Source organism: Pelodiscus sinensis, chromosome 1 (genome assembly GCF_052426305.1).
Source record: "Pelodiscus sinensis isolate ZL-2025 chromosome 1, ASM5242630v1, whole genome shotgun sequence".
Classification (NCBI taxonomy): Eukaryota; Metazoa; Chordata; order Testudines; family Trionychidae; genus Pelodiscus; species Pelodiscus sinensis.
In genome coordinates this window covers 242506133-242527479 of record NC_143052.1, presented here as the reverse complement: position 1 = coordinate 242527479, position 21347 = coordinate 242506133, and the positions used below count along the sequence as shown (strand labels likewise).

The 21347-nt window shown below is 43.2% G+C and overlaps 1 protein-coding gene across 1 annotated transcript; it reads left to right on the top strand.

Annotated features, from left to right (window-relative positions):
• The first annotated feature begins 3714 nt into the window (after positions 1-3714).
• Positions 3715-21024, top strand: F7 (coagulation factor VII). Its single transcript, XM_006138946.5, has 8 exons — positions 3715-3873; positions 10002-10162; positions 10821-10845; positions 10936-11049; positions 13899-14039; positions 16889-16995; positions 18340-18460; positions 20035-21024. The coding sequence occupies exons 1-8, from the start codon at positions 3804-3806 to the stop codon at positions 20574-20576; spliced, it is 1281 nt and encodes a 426-aa protein (XP_006139008.2). The 5' UTR covers positions 3715-3803; the 3' UTR covers positions 20577-21024.
• The last annotated feature ends 323 nt before the right edge of the window (positions 21025-21347 follow it).

Below are 21347 nucleotides of genomic sequence, written 5' to 3'. Positions count from 1 at the left end.
TTTTCTAAGCTGAGAAGTACCAGTCTCTTTAGCTTCTCTTCATATGGGACCTGTTCCAAACCCCTGATCATTTTGGTTGCCCTCACCTCTCCCACCGTCTCTCTTCCCCTCTCCCACCTCCTTTTCCCAGTCTCCCCCAGTTTTGTTCAATAAAGAGAGTTTCTACTTTTGACCACACGTGTCCTTTAATTTGTACATCAGGAAGGGGGGCTAGGAATAGTTAAGTGGAAGGAGGTGAGGGAGGAATGGGGTACGAGCCCCCGATGAGGAGGACTGGGGTGGCTCTGTGGGCTCCTCGGGGTGGAAACTCTCCTGCAGCCCCCCGATTGACCCCTCCCGGATGGCAGCCTGCGGCAAGTGCAGCCAGGCTGATGGCTAAGTGCTGTGATGTGCCGTGTGTGGGCACTCAGGGCACTCCAAGCCAGGACTGCTTTGCAAGCGGGGAACCCCTGAGAACTGTCTGTCCTGGGTGGGGGTCGGGACCTTTAAGCACAGCCCTCGGCTAGCCTGAGACAGCAGCTCCACACTCTAAGTCCTAATCTGATGCCCTGCTGGCACTGCTTCCGGCCATCCTTAACCTCGGTTCAGGGTCCACTCAATGTGGACATGCTTTTAGGTCTAGATGCACTTAGTCACTAAAAAGAGGGGTGAACACTTGGGATTAGGAATTCTCTGAAACAGAAAACGCAGAGGGGTTGGTTTGGATGCTGCTGGCCCAGGTCCTAAAAAGAGGGAAGATAATTTATACTGTAAGTAATGCAGCTCTTCAAGGTAAGTTGCCAGGGCTGGCTTTGTTGCCAGGGCTGGCTAGGCAACAACTTAGGAAAGGAGTCTGTGACTCTGAAGCTAATTAGGAGGAAAGTCCCATGGGAAACTTCATTGGTGCTCTTTTTAATACTTGCTCTTCTAGTGATGCCTACCAGTGTCATCACCCCTCAGCCTAATTACACCAGTATTTCTTTGAATGAAGTGTTTCACTACATGACTCATATATTTCCTAGATTCTCACTCCTGGGGCTTCCCTTCCATAATATTTGTATTGCAATCACAAGCAAACTGTTAAATCAGAACCTCACAGGTTTGAGATACCAATAAAATGAGAGGGCGGAAATGTAAAATGTCATATGAATCACACAGAATGTACAACAGCAGTGTAATACCATTGTATGATTGATGTAATTAGGAGGGTTTGGGAACAAAATCTGATTTAGAAGTCAAATAAAGTAGATGGAAATCCATAGTCTTAGAACACAAGTACATGGAAATGCTTGTTGCTGAAGCTAGGTTTTTTTAAAAGTAAAAGTGTTAGGCGTCTGCCATGTATCCAAACATCTGTCTTTTCTTCCAGCTGGCCCCTTACGGAGATTTAGGAACAAGACTAAACGTGGCACCAAGCAAGCGCTCCAGACATAGTAATAAATTCTTATCCAAAGGGTTTTTTTGTGTGTGTGTAAGTGCCATCCCTTGTATAGGGTGAGTCAAAGAAGTTTAAAAAAAAAGCCACTGAATGTGGTGGTAGATAAAGAAATGTCAGACACGTGGCCCTATGCTCTCACTTGCATAACAGGAAGAGACTCCCTCAGACAGGACAGTGGCTTTTCTGTTCTAAGAAGATAAGATAAGAAAAATTGCAGTGTGGCTCTGACAAATATATTCTTATCTGAACTCTTTGAAAAGCTACAGTATTGTCTTGCTGTTCCTCACTCAGAGCTGCAAACAAAAAACGTATGGGTGTGTCTAGGAATTTTTTGAAAAAACTTTACCTGTGTCTAGACTGCTGCCACGTTCTGTCAACAGTAAATCAAAACACAGCAGTTTTGTGGACTGCAAAAAACCTCGTTTTACGAGGAATAATGCCTTTTTTTGAAAGTGTTCTTTCAAATTAGGCACTATGTAATGCAAACTGTGCTTTTTTGAAAGAGAGCATCCAGACTGCGGCTTGCTTTTTTGAAAGTACTGGTTGTAGTCTAGATGCTCTTTTTCGAAAGAGGCTTTTTCAAAAGTATCTTTCGAAAAAGCCTCTTTCGAAAAAGGCGTGTCGTCTTGATGTAGCCATAGTTGCAGTCTCTGCTCCTATCCCCTTCCCCATGGTCAGTGGAGACAGATTTCCTTCCCAGTTTGTCCTCCTCCCCTCATCCCCTTGTCTCTTTCCTTGAATACAGGACCCCTCCCACCTTGTCTATTCACCCCAAGATCCCCCAGAAACCTCCCTGCTGAGTAGCAGAGCTTCCCACCCCATTTCCTACTCTTCACTTGCCTTGCTTCTGCCAGTAGCCTCATTTCTCTGCAGATCATCACTTCTCCAGGTGGTTTTTCCTCTGAATGCCTATCACAGTCCCCCATCCCCCAGCTAGCTCCAAGCTAAAGGAGAGGGCAAGGTGGGGGTGGGTTTAGGGTTAGGTGAGGATAAGCCAAGGTACAAATGGGGATTTCCAATAGCAGAGGCGCGGAATATTTTGAGACTCATTCATTGTTATAGTGTCTTGTGTTCTCCAGCAGTCATACTCCTTCCCTCTTTCCTGTAACAGTTCCCACCATTAGCCTCTGAAAATTCCAGGAAATGAGTTTTCTGGGAATTAGCCAGAGTCCAATAAATAAAAGATGCCCCAAAAGGTCAGTTTTTCCATATTGTAAACCAGATGTCCAAAAAGGATGTACATCACCGCACATAAAGTGTGAGTTACAAGAACCGTGTAAATAATACATCTAGATGGGCAGGACTCTTTGATTTCTCAGGTGACAGAGACTGATTCTTTGATAGTCACTTATGACTTCAGCAGGGAGGAGATGATGATGATGAAGCCTGGCAATAGTATAAAAATGGTGCTTCCCTTCATTGTTCTGATGTGCACAAAGCAGCTGCTTTCTTTTAACCTAATGAAGTGAAGAATTGACTGGAAAATACCCCAGGCCCTATGGAATGCTCCAATCCCCATTGATAAATCATTGCATCTAACCTTGCTGATATTAGTCAAATCTTTGCTTAAGAATGTTGTAAATTATGTGTTCTGATACAATTAGCCCTTGATAGACATGAATACATAGGAATGCTTATATTCCAGATATAACTTTAGCTGTCAATTTGGTCAAACTACTACAATTATTAATTAAATGAAATTTTGCTCCATTCTTTTCTTTCCAATACACTGCAAGCCCTTTGTGTAGAAGTCCATGGTGATAAAGTACACAGCTCCTTCACTGCAGCAAAATGAGTCCAAAGCGGAACCTGGTATTCCTTGTTTGTTAATTGGTGTCGCAATATAAAATCAGACAGTGGTTCAGGGTTCCCACTGGGGACCACAAAGGAAAGCAACATGATACATTTGAAAACCTCAATAATGTGATCCCCTTCAAAGATACTCCAGATCTTTACCTTGACCCTCCGTCCCCCCCATCACCTAATCTTGGAGTTCTGATTCATCTGTGAATTGGGGGTGGCGACATACAAAATGTAATGGCATGCTATCCAGGCTGTAATTTGGCACTCATAGTCCACATTTAATAGTATGCTGTGCTGTTAGTAAGAACACACTACAACATTCATAATGTTCAGTATAGCCTTTGGGCACTATGAATGGGAATTCTTCTCAACTAAGATTTTTGCCTGTTTTTTAAGACCATGTAGGGGATTAGTTGGTACGTTTCTGCACGAATAGAATTATTTGCATGGGGTTTAGCTCTCTGTGTTTAATGACTACCCAACTCCTCCTCCAGGTCAAAGCCTTTGAAATAGAGAGCTTTCACCATGTTGACATTTCAGCAAGGGCTGCAAGATATTGGGACACTGGCATTTCTGTTTCATCATGGCTTCCAGTAACTACGTGGTTTTGCTTCTCTGCTTTATGCTATTGCTACCTCTTTTTCTGGCAACAGGTATGTCTCAGGAAACTGCTGTAATGATCATTATTTATTGCTTTGTTAATCACATGATTCTTGAGGCGTGTTGGATCATCCACAGCAATGGCTGTACAGAACGATTCCTAATGAATGTGTCTAAGTCTGTTCAGGTGTTCTAATGAGCTCGTTGTTTTGGGTGGCAATTGTGTTCATGCTCTTACTGTATCAATTGGGAAAAATTCCTGCTAGGCTCATAGATGAATAAGTTATCTCAATATGTGCATCAGAATCCGCTCCCAGGGAACCAAAGGGCACTAGTAATCATAGAGCTCAGTCAATCCACAGAGTGACACCCTTCCCCCCTCCCCACCAAGACTTGATCAACAATAAAAAAAATACAATTCTACGAAGATTTCCGTATACCTTTTTAGCTATAGAATGGTGGTGCCCTTAGATTCTCTTCCCTTCAGTAAGTTAATGAGGACAAGTGAAGTAAGAAAGCAATTGCAAAAAATTAAAAATATCGGTATTCAACAAAATGAAAGGATGAAACTTGATATGAGCATAAGAAAAAGACATTGCACTGTGTGTACTATAGTAAATACGTATACAGACGTAATTATCATGGAAGCCATCTACAGTAATCCCTTTTATGTTTTTAAATATATATATGTTAATGATAATTTGGTGGCTGGTAATCTAGGAACAGAAATACTCTAGTACAAGTATGAGTGGAGTAAACTTCCAAACCCCCCTCCTATCAGTGTGGCTGGGCACTGCCTGGCAGAGATACCTCCAAATGGAAGACTGTTCATTTTCCATTGGGAATTATGTTGGAGAGGAAACATTTTGGGACTACTCTGCTCAAGCTCCATCTTCTATCCCCAGCTTTACCCACCATCCCAGAGCAGTTGAATGTTTCTGTCAAAATGCTCAGAAGTAAAATTGTCATCACTAGGCTTCAGAATCAACTAATTAATATATGGTAGGACATTGTTCACCTCGTAGAATGATTGTTTTTTTTACAGTCTACTATGTCAAGATTCAGAAATACATCACTGAGTTGCATTATTTATTATCAGTTTATTATCAGTTACCAGCATTAATAAATGCTAATAAATGTCATTGCGATGGTAGACGCCACTCAGGTTGGCCTGGTGCAGGAGTGGGGCAAAAGCAGACCTGGCAGCCATCTTGTCCATGAAGGACCCGCTGCTCCACCACCACCTCACACTGTCTGCGCACACAGTGCACTCTCACCTGCTGAGAGCACTGGAACCACTGGAGTGTGTCATCCAGGTGCCAGTCGGCTAGGTCCTAGCCAGCCTGCCCAACTCCCTCCCTCGCAAATATAACTTAGATAGGGCCACGATAAGGTGGGTGCATAATTGGCTGGATAACCGTAGTCAGAGAGTTGTTAACGGTGCTAAATCCTGCTGGAAAGGGATAACAAGTGGAGTTCCGCAAGGGTCTGTTTTGGGACCCGTACTGTTCAATATCTTCATCAATGATGTAGATATTGGGATAGAGAGTATGCTTATTAAGTTTGCAGATGATACCAAACTGGGTGGGGTTGCAACTTCTTTGGAGGATAGGGACATAATTCAAAATGACCTTAGCAAGTTAGAGAAATGGTCAGAGGTAAACAGGATGAGGTTTAATAAAGAGAAATGCAAAGTGCTCCACTTAGGAAGGAACAATCAGTTCCATACATACAAGATGGGAAGCGACTGTCTAGGAAGGAGCATGGCAGAAAGGGATCTAGGGGTCATAGTGGACCACAAGTTGAATATGAGTCAACAGTGTGATGCTGTTGAAAAAAAAGCAAATATGATTCTAGGTTGTATCAACAGGTGTGTTGTAAGCAAAACTCGTGAAGTCATTCTGCCGCTCTACTCTGCACTAGTTAGGCCTCAGCTGGAGTATTGTGTCCAGTTCTGGGCGCCACATTTCAAGAAAGATGTGGAGAAATTGGAAAGGGTACAGAGAAGAGCGACAAAAATGATTAAAGGTTTAAAGAACATGACCTATGAAGCCAGGCTTCATGAACTGGTCTTGTTTAGTTTGGAAAAAAGAAGATTAAGGGGGGACATGATAGCGGTTTTCAAATATCTAAAAGGGTGTCACAAGGAGGAAGGAGAAAATTTGTTCCTCTTGGTTTCTGAGGACAGGACAAGGAATAACGGGCTTAAAGTGCAGCAGGGGAGGTTTAGATTGGACATTAGGAAAAAATTCCTAACCGTCAGGGTGGTCAAATATTGGAATAAATTGCCAAGGGAGGTGGTGGAATCTCCCTCTCTGGAGATATTTAAGAACAGGTTAGATAGACATCTGTCAGGGATGGTGTAGATGGAGCTTGGTCCTGCCTTGGGGGCGGGGGGCTGGACTCGATGACCCCTCGAGGTCCCTTCCAGTCCTATTATTCTATGATTCTAAGGTGCAGCCTCCATTCCACACTTGGCTAACTTATTCCCTAGAGCAGCATCTGGCTGCCACATGGGAGTGATTGTTACAATAAATAAACCCTGTGACAGACACTAGATCTGGGAGGCTCTAGGGTCCCAGCTCTGCCTCAGTGGGATCAGCCCAGGGAGCTGGGCTGCTCTCTTGTCCCTTGTGGCTGGGCAAAGCTGAGCCAGCATTGTCCCCAGCTGCAGCCCTAGGATGGGGGATGTGGTTCTGGGAGCTTCCCTCACGTGGGGGAGGGCAGGGCACTGCGGGGAGCTGCCCTGGCTGAGGAGACTGGGAGCTGTCCCTCAGGGAAGGCACTGAAAGCAGGGAGTGCTACGCCTCCACTCCACCAACCCACCATGTGCTGGCATTGCACCCCCAGACCCTATCCCACAGGGTAGGGCCCAGGGCTGCTCTCCCTGCCTGCACAGCACTCCCACCCCAGGGCCAATTGTTGCTCTGCTCACTGCAGCTAGAGTAAGTGGCTCAGCGACCCAGCTGCTCACCCCTTCCAGCTCCAGCCCTGGAGAAGCTGGTAACCCACCTCCCTACCCTCAGCTGGTGCTAACTCTAGCCCTGGGTAAGCTGGAGGCAGCTGCCCAGTTGCTCCTGGGGCAGGACTCAAACCCACAATCCCAAATTCTGGAGGCTGATGCCTTATCCATTTGGCCTCTGGAAAAACCACCCCAGACCCAGACTTCTCAAGTCTTCCAGTGTATTCTCAAATGTTCTGTGTGACTGCGTGATGGACCCCTCGCCTTTTATAATAGTAGAGAGATAATTTTATATTAATTTAGCATTTGTTTAGTGATGGTGCCCTAAAGGCAGAAGCCCGGACTGGGTCTCTACTACAGAACAACTGTAACTCTTATTTTAAAAAAAAGTTCACATTTTGCAGAAACTGGTGTAGAACGGAGATGTGTTCTCTTGCACAGCACAGTGCTCTGTAGCACACCAACTTGACTTCTGCTCCTCTTGCACATTAAGGGTGCGTCTACCCAGCAGCAGCATTTTGGAATAACAATGCAAACGTCTACGCAGCAATTCCATTACAGTAGAGTCCTGATTATCCAACCTTCACTTATCTGACCTGCCAGTTTAACCAACACAGCCATTCAGCGTGCTATTTACGTGTCCATGCATCACATACCGCAATGGCCGTAGCTTCGTTTGTTCCTCTGCACCACTGATTTATGTTTGTGCTGTGATTGTGTTTCATTTTTCCAATTGCATGTTCCCCTTACTGTAATATACTTTTATTGTTTGAGGAACATGGCATATGAAAAGAGGAAAAAAAGTGGTTCTTTCCATTGAACAAAAACCTGAAGCATTAAAGAGAGTAGACAAAGGTGAGTCCATGCTAAAAATTGCATCTGAACTCGGTGTGGGATGAGTTACAGTTGGTGACTGGAAGAGGAAAATAAGTGAGTTAGAAAAGTGGTGCTTTGATCGACCCTCAAGTGCAGGACTGAAGGACAGAAAAACGAAAAAATGTGAACATGAAAAAGTGAGTGAAGCTTTGTTCTTATGGTTCACACAGCAAAGGGATAAGGGCATGCCTGTCACAGGCCCGATTCTGCAAGAGAAAGCTCTGAGTTTTCAAAAGGAATTTAATGAAGGGGAACCTGATTTCACGGCTAGTGTAGGCTGGCTTGATATCTGGAAAAAAAGATATGGGTTAAGGCAGCTCAGTATATGTGGCAAAAAATTATCGGCAAATCAGGAAGGGTTTCTGAAATTTAAAGCAAATTTTCATTATCTCATCGACAATGAAGGATTATCAGGTGAGCAGATATATAACTGTGATGAGACAGGCTTAAACTATAAAATGCTGCCTTCAAAAACTCTAGCTTCCCAGGCTGAAGTTTCAGCTCCTGGGTATAAACGAAGTAAAGAAAGAGTGACAATTCTAGCCTGTAGTAACGCTACTGGTAACCACAAACTAAGACTCAGATTTATTGGAAAGGCAAAAAAACCCACGAGCTTTCAAAAACATAACACCTACTGCTCTACCAGTTTCGTACAAAAATCAGAGGAATGCATAGATGGATTAATCAATTTTCTGAGGCTGGTTTTTCAATGAATTTCTTCCTTCAGTAGAACAATTTTTGAATTTGCTAAACCTACCAAGGAAAGCAATCCTTGTCATTGATAATGAGCCATCTCATCCTCATGAGAATGAATTGATCAGTGGGGACATTGGAGTGATTTTTCTTCCTCCTACTATCACCTCATTGTGTCAGCCTATGGACCAGGGTGTGCTTGAAGCATTAAAGAAAAAATATCGTCGTAAGCTTTTAACTACGCTCATTGAGGTGATAGACGATGGAAATGGTATGCTATATAAGCGAAGGACAGTGAACATAAAAGATGTTATTTATTGGATCTTACAATCATGGGAAGAGATTGAACCACAAACTCTGGCAAGATCATGGAGATAGTTACTTTCAGAAGACAAAAACATATAAGAAATGGTGTAAGAAAATTGTGATAACCTATTACCTTTGTTACAGCAAATTCCAGGCTGCGAGAAGGTGGATGATGATGAAATACAGGAATGGATGGAGAAAGACGAGCAACAAGAAATGACTGGCCACGACATAATAGCTCTGGTGAATCGGGATGACAATGACGATGAAGATGATACAAATGACAATGACAAAATGGAGAGAATTAGTCATAACGAAGGGATCAAGGTTCTCAAGGTGGCACTGGCTTACGTTGAACAACAAGGGGAGGCAACTGCTAATGATGTTATGTTATTGAGACGCTGGTGCGACCTTGCTGCAAGGAAGAGAAACAAAGCTGGGAAACAAACGTCAATCACTAATTTTTTTAAACAATAACTTTAGCACTCTGCCATACTGCATACTAAATGTTCTGTACTCTATTATGTTAGTTGTTCTGTAGAATAATAAGTAATAAACCTGATTTCATACCAGTTTCCATATTATCCGACATTTTTGTTAATCTGACCATCCCTCGGTCCGATTTAGGTCAGATAATCAGGACTCTACTTTATTTTGAAATGACTTATTTCAAAATAACGTGCTGCTTGTCTAATTTCCAGAAATGTTGTTGACTGACTGCCAGAACTAAAGGAAATCCTGTCCTACTTTTTTTTCAAACCTACCCATGTGATGAATGGTAACTCTTCATGAATTATTTGGGTGAAGAACTGCTATAATTCTAAAATTTTAGTCTGCATAAAGACGTGGAATATATCACTTTACCTCATGTACAGCAGCATAAGTAAATAATGTGTCTCTACCTGCTTTAAATATTGTTGCAAACAGCTTGAATTTAAAAAGTAAAGGGACCTGAACTCTGAGTGGCTTACAGTAGACTCTCAGAGGATGTACAAACACCTCGGGAATGGAGGTTGTTTGTAACTCTGAACAAAGCATTACAGTTATTCTTTCAAAAGTTTATAACTGAACATTGACCTAATACAGCTTTGAAACTTTATTATGCAAAATAAAATGCTCTTTTCTCTTTATTTGTATTAGCTTACATTTATCACAGTACTGTACTGCATCTGTGATATATTTTTATTTTAGTTTTTTTAATCTCTGCTGTTGCTTTATTGTATACATCTGGTTCCAAATGAGGTATATGGTTGACTGGTCAGTTCATAACCCTGAGTTCCTACTGTATTTTGTTTCTGAGGAGAGAAATGTGTATGCAGAGTGCCAATTATTTCAATTTTTCAGTCTTTTTAAAGCAGGAGCAGGCAAACAGCTTGCTGAAAAGACAAAGAAGAGCTAATAGCTTCCTTGAGGAGTTAAAAAGAGGGTCACTAGAACGGGAGTGCGTTGAAGAATTGTGTTCCTATGAGGAAGCCAGAGAAATCTTTCAAGACACTAAAAGAACAGTAAGTAAGGAGTAGCACTGGCTAAGGAGTTTTCTGTTGGCCTGATCTTTATCTTATCTCTTCCTATCTTATTAGTAGAAACATAAATAGATTTTGCCTCTTAAACCCTGAGAGCTGTAAAGTATATAACATACAGGTTGAACCTCTCTAGTCTGGCATCCTCGAGACCTGATTGGTGCCAAACTAGAGAATTTGCCGAACCATGGGAGGTCAGTATTGTCTAGAAGTATCACCGACACTTCCACTGCTTACTGGGCTCTTAGAAGACATATGGGGGAAAATTAGACCTAAATAAACAAACTTTATGGGACTGTGTGAAACTTAGCCACACCCATGATAAGTGGACATCCTGCTGACTAAAATCAAGTCGGACCACGGATGTTGCTGGACCAGAGTGTGCTGGATTAGAGAGGTTCAACCTGTAGTACCTTTGTCTTGTATTACCTTTGTCTTAAAATATACACAAATTAATATTGTGTACAATTTTAGACATGTTCTCTAAGTAGCCACAATTTTCTTCACCCTTCAACCAACTATGTGCAATAACTCTATAATTTATTTGTTTCGGAATTGTACATGCTCTTATCTTTTGTTCATGAAATGATACATCATATGTCTGGATAATTCCTTATGCCCTTTTCCCTCTCTTTTTTTACAGATGGAATTCTGGCACACTTATGTTGGTATGAGAATTTCATGTGTTCTAATAATTTACTGAAATTACACCACTGCAGTTCTTCCTGTGAGCCTTTGCTGACACTGTGTTTTTACAGATGCCAACCAATGTGACTCTGCCCCCTGTCAGAATGGTGGGACGTGTGTCGATGAATTTCAGGCTTATGTTTGCCTTTGCCCTGAGGAGTATAAGGGCAAAAACTGTGAGAGAGGTCAGATATTAAAACTTTAAAAAAATATCCTATTCAAATGTTAGGTGCTCTGATAAATACATTGTTGATTTTTAAAAGGACTGGTAGCAAACAACATTACTGTGCAAACAGGGCTCCCCCTCTGAAACTTGTCAACATTACTGTGCATCATTCTCACAGAAAATAGAATGCTGACACAGTTAACACTGCTATGTTTTATTCAGCATTTAGGAAACAGGTATTGCAGTCACTCTAAATAATAGCCACATAATCATTACATAGTGTAGATCTTCTAAGGAGTTCACTGTTTTCACTCACCTGAGGGAAAAAGAGCATTTTTCTCACTGAATTATAGTAACTCTATGGCTTAGAAATGGCAATAGTGTGACACACCCCAATATGCAATCTGCACTGCATAACCATTGTCCGTCCCCTCATTAACTCTCTTCTCCAGGCTGTCTCCTACATAGTGAAAAGCCAACCCCTCCAGACTCCTTTCCCTTAGCCATCAGTTTGCAGAGCTACGCCCAGCAAAGTTACATGAATTCTCTTCCAATCCACTTATGAACTGCACACAAGGAGACCCTAGCCTTCCACCCCAGAAAAGTGCATATTGAATTGCTCAAGATCAATGCAAGCTCACTAATGAGCTTGCCTCTCCTTTCAAAGGGTGGTGGGACATGCACCAGCTCTGTGAACTGAGCAGTTCCCCCAAGCACTTTAGATAAACTCATTCATTTAGATTAACCATTAAAATAAGTTTATTAACTCAACAAAAGTAGATTTTCAGTGATTATATGTGCATAGGCATAAAGATCTGAGTTGGCTACATAAGAAATAAGAAGTAAACATACATTCTAAATCCTAAATTTTATCAGGTTGAACAAGATTTGAATCAAACAGTTTTTCTCACCCTGCTGGACTTTTCAGGCAGCTTTCAGGCTTTCTAGTTAAGACTATCCCTTCCTCCCAGTACAAAGAGATTTCTCTTTGTCTTCTAACAGTCTTGCTTCCAGGTGTTGAGATGGAAAGGAGAGAGTAGGCCCATGGTGTTCCTCTTCTATAGGTGCAGGAAAAACCCATGCTATGTCGTGGGATTAGGCAGTCTTCGTGGTGTATGTGTGCTGCTGACCATCCTTCATTATGAATTGCAAAATGTTGCTTGCACTTTTTGTCTACTTATGATTGGCATGCAAGGTTTCAATATATGTAATTTCTGTTCCTTCTCTGAGTGGCTAGTCGATGGGCATTTCGCAATCGCTTGACATGTTTCAGTAACAAATAAGTAGCAGACTCTTGTAACTTCATATACAATGACAATGCATACATTTCCTCAGGACAGTAATGGTCAGCAAATGATGACTTTTGCAAGGGTACTTCAGCAGACACACTTTGCCCTAGATTTATCATAATATTGTAGAAGGGGTGGCCATGTCTGTATATAAACACATGCAGAAAAGAACAGTCCTTACCTATACCTTCATTAAAAGCACAATGGGACAAATCCAATGTCCAGCGATATCTGTGGGAGTCTTTCCACTGATGACAAGCAGCATTGGTTCTAACTCAATATACTCGGTACATAAGCATAGTGTAGGCCCAAAGGAGGATCAGAAGCTTATCTGGTCTAACATTGTTATCTAACTAGTGGCTCTAACAACAGGTTGAACCTCTCTAGTCCGGCACCCTCAGGATCTGACCTGTGCTGGACCATGGGAAGTCAATGCTGTCTAGCAGCATTACCAACACTTCCACTGCTTATTGGGCTCCTAGAAGAAATGTACAGGTAAATTAGAGCTAAGTAACAGCACTGAACACTGAGAGCCAGGACTGGTGGTTGTAAACAAACTTTATGGGACCATAGGAAACTTTGCCTCACCCATGATAAGTGGACATCCAGCTAACTCAAATCATGCCGGGCCACAGATATTGCCGGACCAGAGAGTGCCAGACTAGAGATGTTCAACCAGTACTGTAACAAGGCTTCTGTGATTTCACAGCTTATATTCCCTCACTTCCTATACCCCTTCCCATTTCCTGTACTCTACTGATGCTTCTTTGCTGATGACTAGCTCTGTCTTCTTTGCACAGACCTATCTTTTTGCCACCTTCTCATGCTGTCCCACACTAGACCAGCCTCTTAGTCAATATTTTCAAATCCCTTCACCACCTCCTTTAAAAATCTTGTGAAAACCTACCTCTTCAGTAGTGTTTCCTATCTGGAGTGTCCACACCATCCCACACGCTTATTCTGTCTCTTGTGTTTTGTCCCACATGTTGCAGTTCATGTTTTCAGGTCAGGTTGAGTTCATAGTATTGGATACGTAATAATGATGATGATAAAGCACCCATACATGCTCGGCTATTCAGATAGCTTGAGTTAATGAACATTCAGACGTGCTTTTTCTCCAGAAGACAGGTCTTCTGCTGCAGTGAATTATCCTCTGGCCTTTCCAGTGAATTACTGCAGGTGAAAGGAATACAATGATTACAGTTGTTAAACAAACATATTGCTAACAGTCTCCATCTGGTTACCGCAAGGATGGTCTATTCCAATTCTTGTAAAGATTGCTATATCTCAAATACCATTTTGTGGTAACTGGAGACAAATGGTCATTATTTTGAATAGCAATCACTGTGTGTGTTTTGGTGCATTTTTTGAACTCTTTAATTTGTGCTGGAGTGTTTAGTTCCCAGCTCTGCCATTAATGTGTGCTTGCATTTGCCCCCCAGGAGCAGCTTTCTTTATCAATATATCAACATTACTGAGTCACAGGTCAAAATGTGGTCAAAATTTCCGAGAATAATTGACTCGAGTTAAACACAAGACACCACATTCTGGAACTGATGTGGTCTTTTCCTGCATTTAGGTCTGAATGACACACTGAAGTGCATTAATGAAAATGGGCACTGTGAACATTATTGCAGAGACAGTCCAACCACAATACGACAGTGCTTTTGTGCAGAGGGTTACATGTTAGCAAGTGATGAAGTGTCCTGTACTCCCCAAGGTAAGGTTCTAAAAACCGAGTTATTACCGTAATGAAACTAATAGGCAGCAGGTTTAAAACAAATAAAAGGAAGCTCTTCACACAGCGCATAGTCAATCTGTGGAATTCCTTGCCTGAGGAGGTTGTGAAGGCTAGGACTATAACAGGGTTTAAAAGAGAACTAGATAAATTCATGGAGGTTAAGTCCATAAATGGCTGTTAGCCAGTATGGGTAAGGAATGGTGTCCCTGGCTTCTGTTTGTCAGATGGTGGAGATGGATGGCAGGAGAGAGATCGCTTGATCATTATCTGTTCAGTTCACTCCCTCTGGGACACCTGGCATTGGACACTGTCGGCAGACAGGGTACTGGGCTGGATGGACCTTTGATCCGACCCAACATGGCCTTTTTATGTTTTTATGTTCTTATAGTAACATATTTTCCTTGGAGGGTGGTGAAGCACTGGAATGGGTTACCTAGGGAGGTGGTGGAATCTCCATCCATGAAGGTTTTTAAGTCCCAGCTTCACAAAGCCCTGGCTGGGATAACTTAGTTGGGGTTGGTCCTGCTTTGGGCAGAAGGTTGGATTTGATGTCCTCCTAAGGTCTCTTCCAACTCTAATCGTCTATGATTCTATGGGTAACATCTTTTTATGGTGCTTCTCTGGGAGCTGTCAATTTGTGTTCAATGAATAGATGCTTCATACCTTTATTTATTTCAATATGAGTTTTCATATACAATAGGCAGTTTATGGTCACAAAAAGACACCACCTCCAGCCTAACCTGGCTTCAAAGATGTTTTGCAAAAGCTGAGAATATGGAGATCAAAAGACACTCATATGTTAAGAGATCCACCCTACAGAAAGGGTTGGTAGAAATGGTTGTCAGCTGCTGCAGCAAGACACAGGCAGCCTGAGATTGAGATCTGTACGGCCATGCTGCAACACGGCCCCCAATATAATGGAGAGCACCATGGCTGGTTCATGCCTAATTATGGGCTGGAGGGGAAGACCGAGTGGAGGTGAGGCAGTTGAGGTGTAGGACTAGTTGTAAATTCACTTCTCTGAATACTATGCACTGATGGGGCAAAATAAAACACTTCCATTGGGAAACTGCTTTTGGGTCCCTACTTACAAGTGCCTAACGGATGTGTGAGGTGTCTGGAGTGGCAGAGGGGTGCCACCTGGAAACCCTGTCAGGGAGTGACTGGATTGTGGTGTCCCACCCCAAAGAGAAGAGTGGGTACAGGCCTGTTATGAAAAAGGGGACCTTGATGGAGCTATTAGCAGAGGGACAGGGGAACAACTGGCTGCCTTAAGGTGTGAGAAGGCACCTTTTCAAGCTTATTACACAGCTGATGAAAAGAAGTGTCTGACCCCACTTTTCATAAGGGGCTGGAGAACAGGCTCATCACACCCTCACCCATTGGCGGCAGCTCCTATGCTGCCAAGTTGAGCCCAGCTCCCTGCTCTGGGCACTACAGTGTGGCACAAAGAGTCACATGGTGTGACCCCATGCAACATGTCACACCGCTGCTCATTCACATTTATCCCGGCCGCCCCATCATCATGACAGAAGGGGGGGTAGGGGCTAAACCTGAATGGCGCTTCGACCCTGTACGCCAGGCTGCAACTCCCATACGGAGGAGCTGAACCCAGCCCTGTGGTTAGGAGCCATCACTGCAGGGTAGGTGCACAGCAGGCTTGCTCTCCTGCTCCCTCCCCCCACGCTCCCTTCTGGCCTCCCTTTTGCTCTAAGCCAAGTTTAGGGTTTCAGTGGAGGGGCAGCGAGAGCAGCAGGCATGCTAACGTGTGACATTAACAACCCATGGGGTATAACTGATGGTGGCACCACCAATGTCCATCACATACACCCCACCTGAGCTGCAAAACCTGGATCTGCCTGTGGAAAGGGGCACATTAAGGGGACTAGAAAAAGGTCTCACCAGGGTCAGCTGACCCAGAGACGGTGACAACATTGATCATTTAGGGCAGGGGTGGGGAACCTTTTTTGGGTCAGGGCCACTTACCTACAGAAAAATCAGTCGGGGGCTGCACACAAGTGAGAAGCAAAAAAAATTCCACCCCTCGCCAACATGGGCTCCCCAATGCTGGGGGGAGCCCCAAGCCTCAGGAGCCGGATCCAGGGGAGCTGGGGGCTGCATCCAGCCCCCGGGCCTTAGGTTTTCCGCCCCTGTTTTAGGAGCAGCACAAATTATATTGAGTTTAATGTCCAAATAAGAGTGTTATTTTTATTCCTCTTCAAATCACTAACAACCTCATTTACCCAGATAAATTACAGAATTTCCTATCTGCTGCTTCAGAGGCTAGAATTTTGCTGCAGAATCCTGCAGATTTTAGATGCCACTTGTCAGAGAGGACATGGGACCTTGCGCCCTCTGTGTGTTCCTCAGACCTGGAGGTTAGCAGTACTGGGAGAACAGGAAGTTTAGAGTAACAGACCTTGGTGTCATAGACGATTCAAAGACAACCCTTTGTCCTGCCTGCTTAAAATGATGATCATGAAAACCCAGAAGGAATTAGAGGCACTAAACACACAGCATCAATGCTTTTCTCAGAGCCTCCAGTGATACCCAAGTGCAACTTCTTATCAAATGGTCTATATTGTAAGGTAACACCACATGTGAGCAGTGTCTACAGAAAAAAAATACATTTACCCACTTGGCAATTAAAAATATTCTGTAATTAGGCACACCACTAGATTACTGGCCAAATTCTCTGCTGATATGACTTCATGGAAGGAATCTTTTTTGGAGTTGCCCTAGCAGAGAATTTGGACCTGTGTGTTTTCCAGTGGATTCATTGTATTTAATCACTCTTCTTACTATGATTTATTGTTTATTTTTCACAGTGGATTACCCATGTGGGCGAATCCCTGTTTTAGCAAAGCAAAGTGCAACTCAGCGGGGGAGAATTGTAGGTGGTTATGTCTGCCCCCCAGGTGAATGTCCATGGCAGGTGAGTTTTCTGTTTCATATTTTGTCGTCTACTGAGTACTTGTTACTACTGAGTAACCAAGCCCTCCATTCAGGCACTGAACAGCTAAAAGCAATGCAAGCTCCCTATGGTCACCGCATCCCTGATATCGTGCCTTGTCCCTCCGCTGGAGTGACTGTGTTGCCAGGCACGAAATGGTAATTCAGCTGTCTCCATGCTCTGCCCATTCAGTCGTTTGCCTTATTGCTGAGGTTGCCCACAAGGGGGTCAGCTGTAGTTAGTGGGATTGTGAACTCTTGGGCAAAACAGGCAAAAACAATAATATATTCTAGCAAAACTGTTCAAGGGAAGACTTTTGTTTGGTTTTATTGTCACATTCGCTTGTGTAAATCCAACATAATGCCTCTCAAGTTACTGGAGCTATTCCACATTTACGTGGGGTGACTCCGCAAACCTTTTTAAAGGTTAAATACAACAAATATCAGTCAATGGATTGACAATACAATGGCCATCTGCTTGCTTATGACAGGAGCAATTAGTGATTACTAAATATCTTTGCATTGTTCCTCAGCCATAGTGTAACAGTCTCACATAACCGATTTCAAGGTTAGGAATGAAGTGACTCATGACTTGATGAATTATCGACGTTGCTAGGGGGAAAGAGAAACTAAAGAGAGGGAGATTAGCGATGCAAAACGCTCCCTAAGCTCTGTATGCAGGGAAGCCAACTTGACAGTTGTCTGCTTTGGGGCCAAATTCAAAGTTTCTTTTTGAGCAAACAGGAAAATAAAACCCTTTATTTCCAACTTGTAATGTTAGTAATTTAGATCCAAATACATTGCTGTGTAAACTTTAAATTCCAAAAAGCACAAGCCATACAATCATTGCCAAGCTCTCAGATGCTGATGGTTTCACTCTTGCTGTCTTACTTTTACTCTCCCTGAGTAGTACATTAAAGTGTTACTTCTGCTTGCAGATGAAGGTGCTACTCAGCATGAGCATTTACAGCCTACTTATCAATGTATTTACATCAAAGGCTGGGATTTTCAAAGGGTCCAAAGTGAGTTAAGTGCTCAACTCTACTGGGTTTCAATGGAAGTTGGATGCCTAGTTCCCATAATCTCCTGAATTACTTATAAATCTGAGTTACTAAAATGATTGGTCTAAAAACCTAGGCCCTGTTGGGTTATGCAGCATAGTCCCTGCCTCAAAGAGTTGATGGTAACTTTACCAATCATCAGTTAGGAAAATGATGAGTAGACATGGTCCTTGCAGGCCAATTACAATGAATTTTTTCTGTAAAGTCTATAGAATTTCACAGCAAATGACTTGGTGTAACATAAAAGTTTCTTGTGCATGTTTCAGGTTCTGCTAATAGAGAATGAGAAACAAAAGTGTGGAGGTTCACTGCTTGCGCCAAGCTGGGTGGTTACTGCTGCTCATTGCTTAGAAAACACACATCCAAAACTGCTCCGAGTAAAACTGGGTATGTCTTTCTCTTGCCTCACTTTTTTAGACTTTGTAGCCTAAAGTTTTTTGGTTACCTTCATCTTGTATAAATCCAGAGTAATACTTCTCAAGTTACAGAAGTTATCCCACTTTTGCCTGCGGTGAACTTGCAGACATTTTTAGGGTTATATCCAAAAAATATCTGTCCAAACTGATTGCAAAGACACAGGCCATCTACTGGACTGGAGCAGTTAGCAGTTCCTAAATGTCCATGCCTTCTTCCTCAGCCATAACGTAATAGTCTTACAAAACAGATGTCAAGGTTGGGATTGAAGAGGCTTAAAACTTGCTGAATTATTGGCCTAGTAACCAGGCTCTGGGACCAGATTTATTACCATGCAGAGGTGTGAATGGTGTCTTGAGAGTTTGGGGGCAGTGGCAGGCAGAGCCAGTTAGCAGCATGACTCCAGCAGGAATGCTGCTGTCAAGAAATGGTAGAAGAGAAGATTTCTCCATGGGTCTGCTGTACAATCTACAAGGTCTCTAAAAGGGTGTCACAAGGAGGAGGGAGAAAACTTGTTCATCTTGGCCTCTGAGGATAGAACAAGAAGCAATGAGCTTAAACTGCAGCAAGGGAGGTTTAGGTTGGACATTAGGAAAAAGTTCCTAACTGTCAGGGTGGTCAAACACTGGAATAAATTGCCCAGAGAGGTTGTGGAATCTCCATCTCTGGGGATATTTAAGAGTGGGTTAGATAAATGTCTAGCATGGATGGTCTAGACAGTATTAGGTCCTGCCATGAGGGCAGGGGACTGGACACGATGACCTCTCGGGGTCCCTTCCAGTCCTATTGTTCTATGATTTAATCAGGGAGAGCATAGTCAGTCCCTCTTGTTCTTGGCCCACTCCCTCCTTGGCCCATGGATCCTCCAGAATGTCTTCCACGTGGGGAGAAAGTGGGGGTGCAAACTATGGAGGTGGCACTCTGACGGGGGGCTGGAACAATTCATAAACTGGGGTGTGCTGAGAGCCACTATATAAACTGTAAATGCTGTCCATGATGGGAGCCACAGGGTGTGGCAGCGCCCCTCGTTCCAGCACCTATGCCCTCTCATTTCTTCTCTCCCGCAGCTGGCAAATGCAGATGCCAGTGGAGTTACACTGGCTCCCAGTGTCTGGTACTTAGCTTCTATATATAACTGTGCCATGGAACCTAGCCTAGTCTTTTCTGTGCTAGAAGTTAGTCAATGAACAGCCAAGCGGGGTAGTTCTAATGCTGTCAAGGGGCCCTACAGAAGCAGTACCTCTGTACTCTGGTTGCTTCTGCTATAAATCTGTTGCTGAGCCCTGTAACACATCTTCTGTCAAGGGAGAAAGCTGGAATGAAGGAAGAGGCTCTAGGAGAGGCCTTTCTGGGGTAACAAATACTGTGTCTGCTGAACCAGAGACAAGAATTAATTGGGCAGGATTCAGTAGTGGCCAAAGAAATGTAGTAATAGTAAGTAAGAAGAGAAGGAATGTCAGTTTAGCGCTTTCCTTCCATAAGAGCTGTGTGGAGTTAAGAAGTTTACTACCAATGTGAACCTGACAAGAATTTATTTCCTTTTTCAGGAGAACACAGAATAGATGAAGATGATGAAGGGGAGCAAGAAAGGAGGGTTTCTGAAATGATCATTCATGAAAATTATATTTTAGGAAAAACTGACCATGATATTGCCCTGCTGCGCCTAGAGGCACCTGTTAATTTCACTGATTACGTGGTACCCATATGTTTGCCTGAGAAACAGTTTGCAATGTATGAGCTGTCCTCCATTAAGTTCTCCACTGTGAGCGGATGGGGGCGTCTAATAGAAGGAGGTGCTACTTCTGCGGTTCTGATGAGAGTTGATCTGCCACGTGTCAAGACACAAGAGTGTGTCCAGGAGACCAAATTAAATATCACAGAGAACATGTTCTGTGCAGGAGACCTTAGTGGGACCAAAGACTCCTGCAGTGGGGACAGCGGTGGGCCTCATGCCACAAAGTACAAGAAAACCTGGTTTCTGACAGGGATTGTCAGCTGGGGGAAGGGGTGTGCTACCGAAGGCACTTACGGAGTTTACACGCGGGTGTCTAAATATATTGAATGGTTAAACAGGCACATGGATTCATAAACTGCCAGGCTACCTCTTGTCAGAACATTTCCACATTGCAGAGGAAATCTTTGAATCCCACCTGGGACATTTCCCTGTTTATTATTCTTTCAGGATCTTAAAAAAGTTACTCACACCTTTACCTAAGGATTAGAAAGCAAGCCCTTTGCAGTTCAGTCACAGTAAACTCATTGTTTGTACATTATGATCTAAGAGGAAATATTTTGCAGCAATGTTTTCAAAGTGGGTAACACTTGTAAATTATATTTCCACAACTTTACCTTACATCACAGTTGCAAATACTAAAGGCAAACCTTGCTACATGTGATCTGTCCTAAGACTCCAGAACCAAGGAAATGGGAAAAAAATTTCATTCCAGGTTTTGTTACTGAAGTCTTAGTTTCATCTTTTCCTACATTAAATACTAATGTAATATTGTGAACAATGATAAAATTGATCCATATTTGTGTCTGGTGCCTCTGACTTTAAGATAACTTAGCTCTGGTATAACATGATTGCATTATGAGAACAAAGAGAATGTCAGTGCTTATTAGGTAGCCCCCTACAGTAACAGTATTCAAACCAAGGTGTTTGCCACTTGTGTGTGTAGAATGCAGGGGAGATGACAACCTCTGTAGGCCCTTGGGCAAGATATGGGGGACCAGCTCTGTGCTCCTCAAGAGGTGGGGCCTAAGGCAGAAGAGCTGGGGCAGACACTGCCCAGAGAGGTGCTCTGAGCCCTACGGAGCACACAGTACACTGGTCCTGTGGTGATCTAAAGAGCCCGGGGCT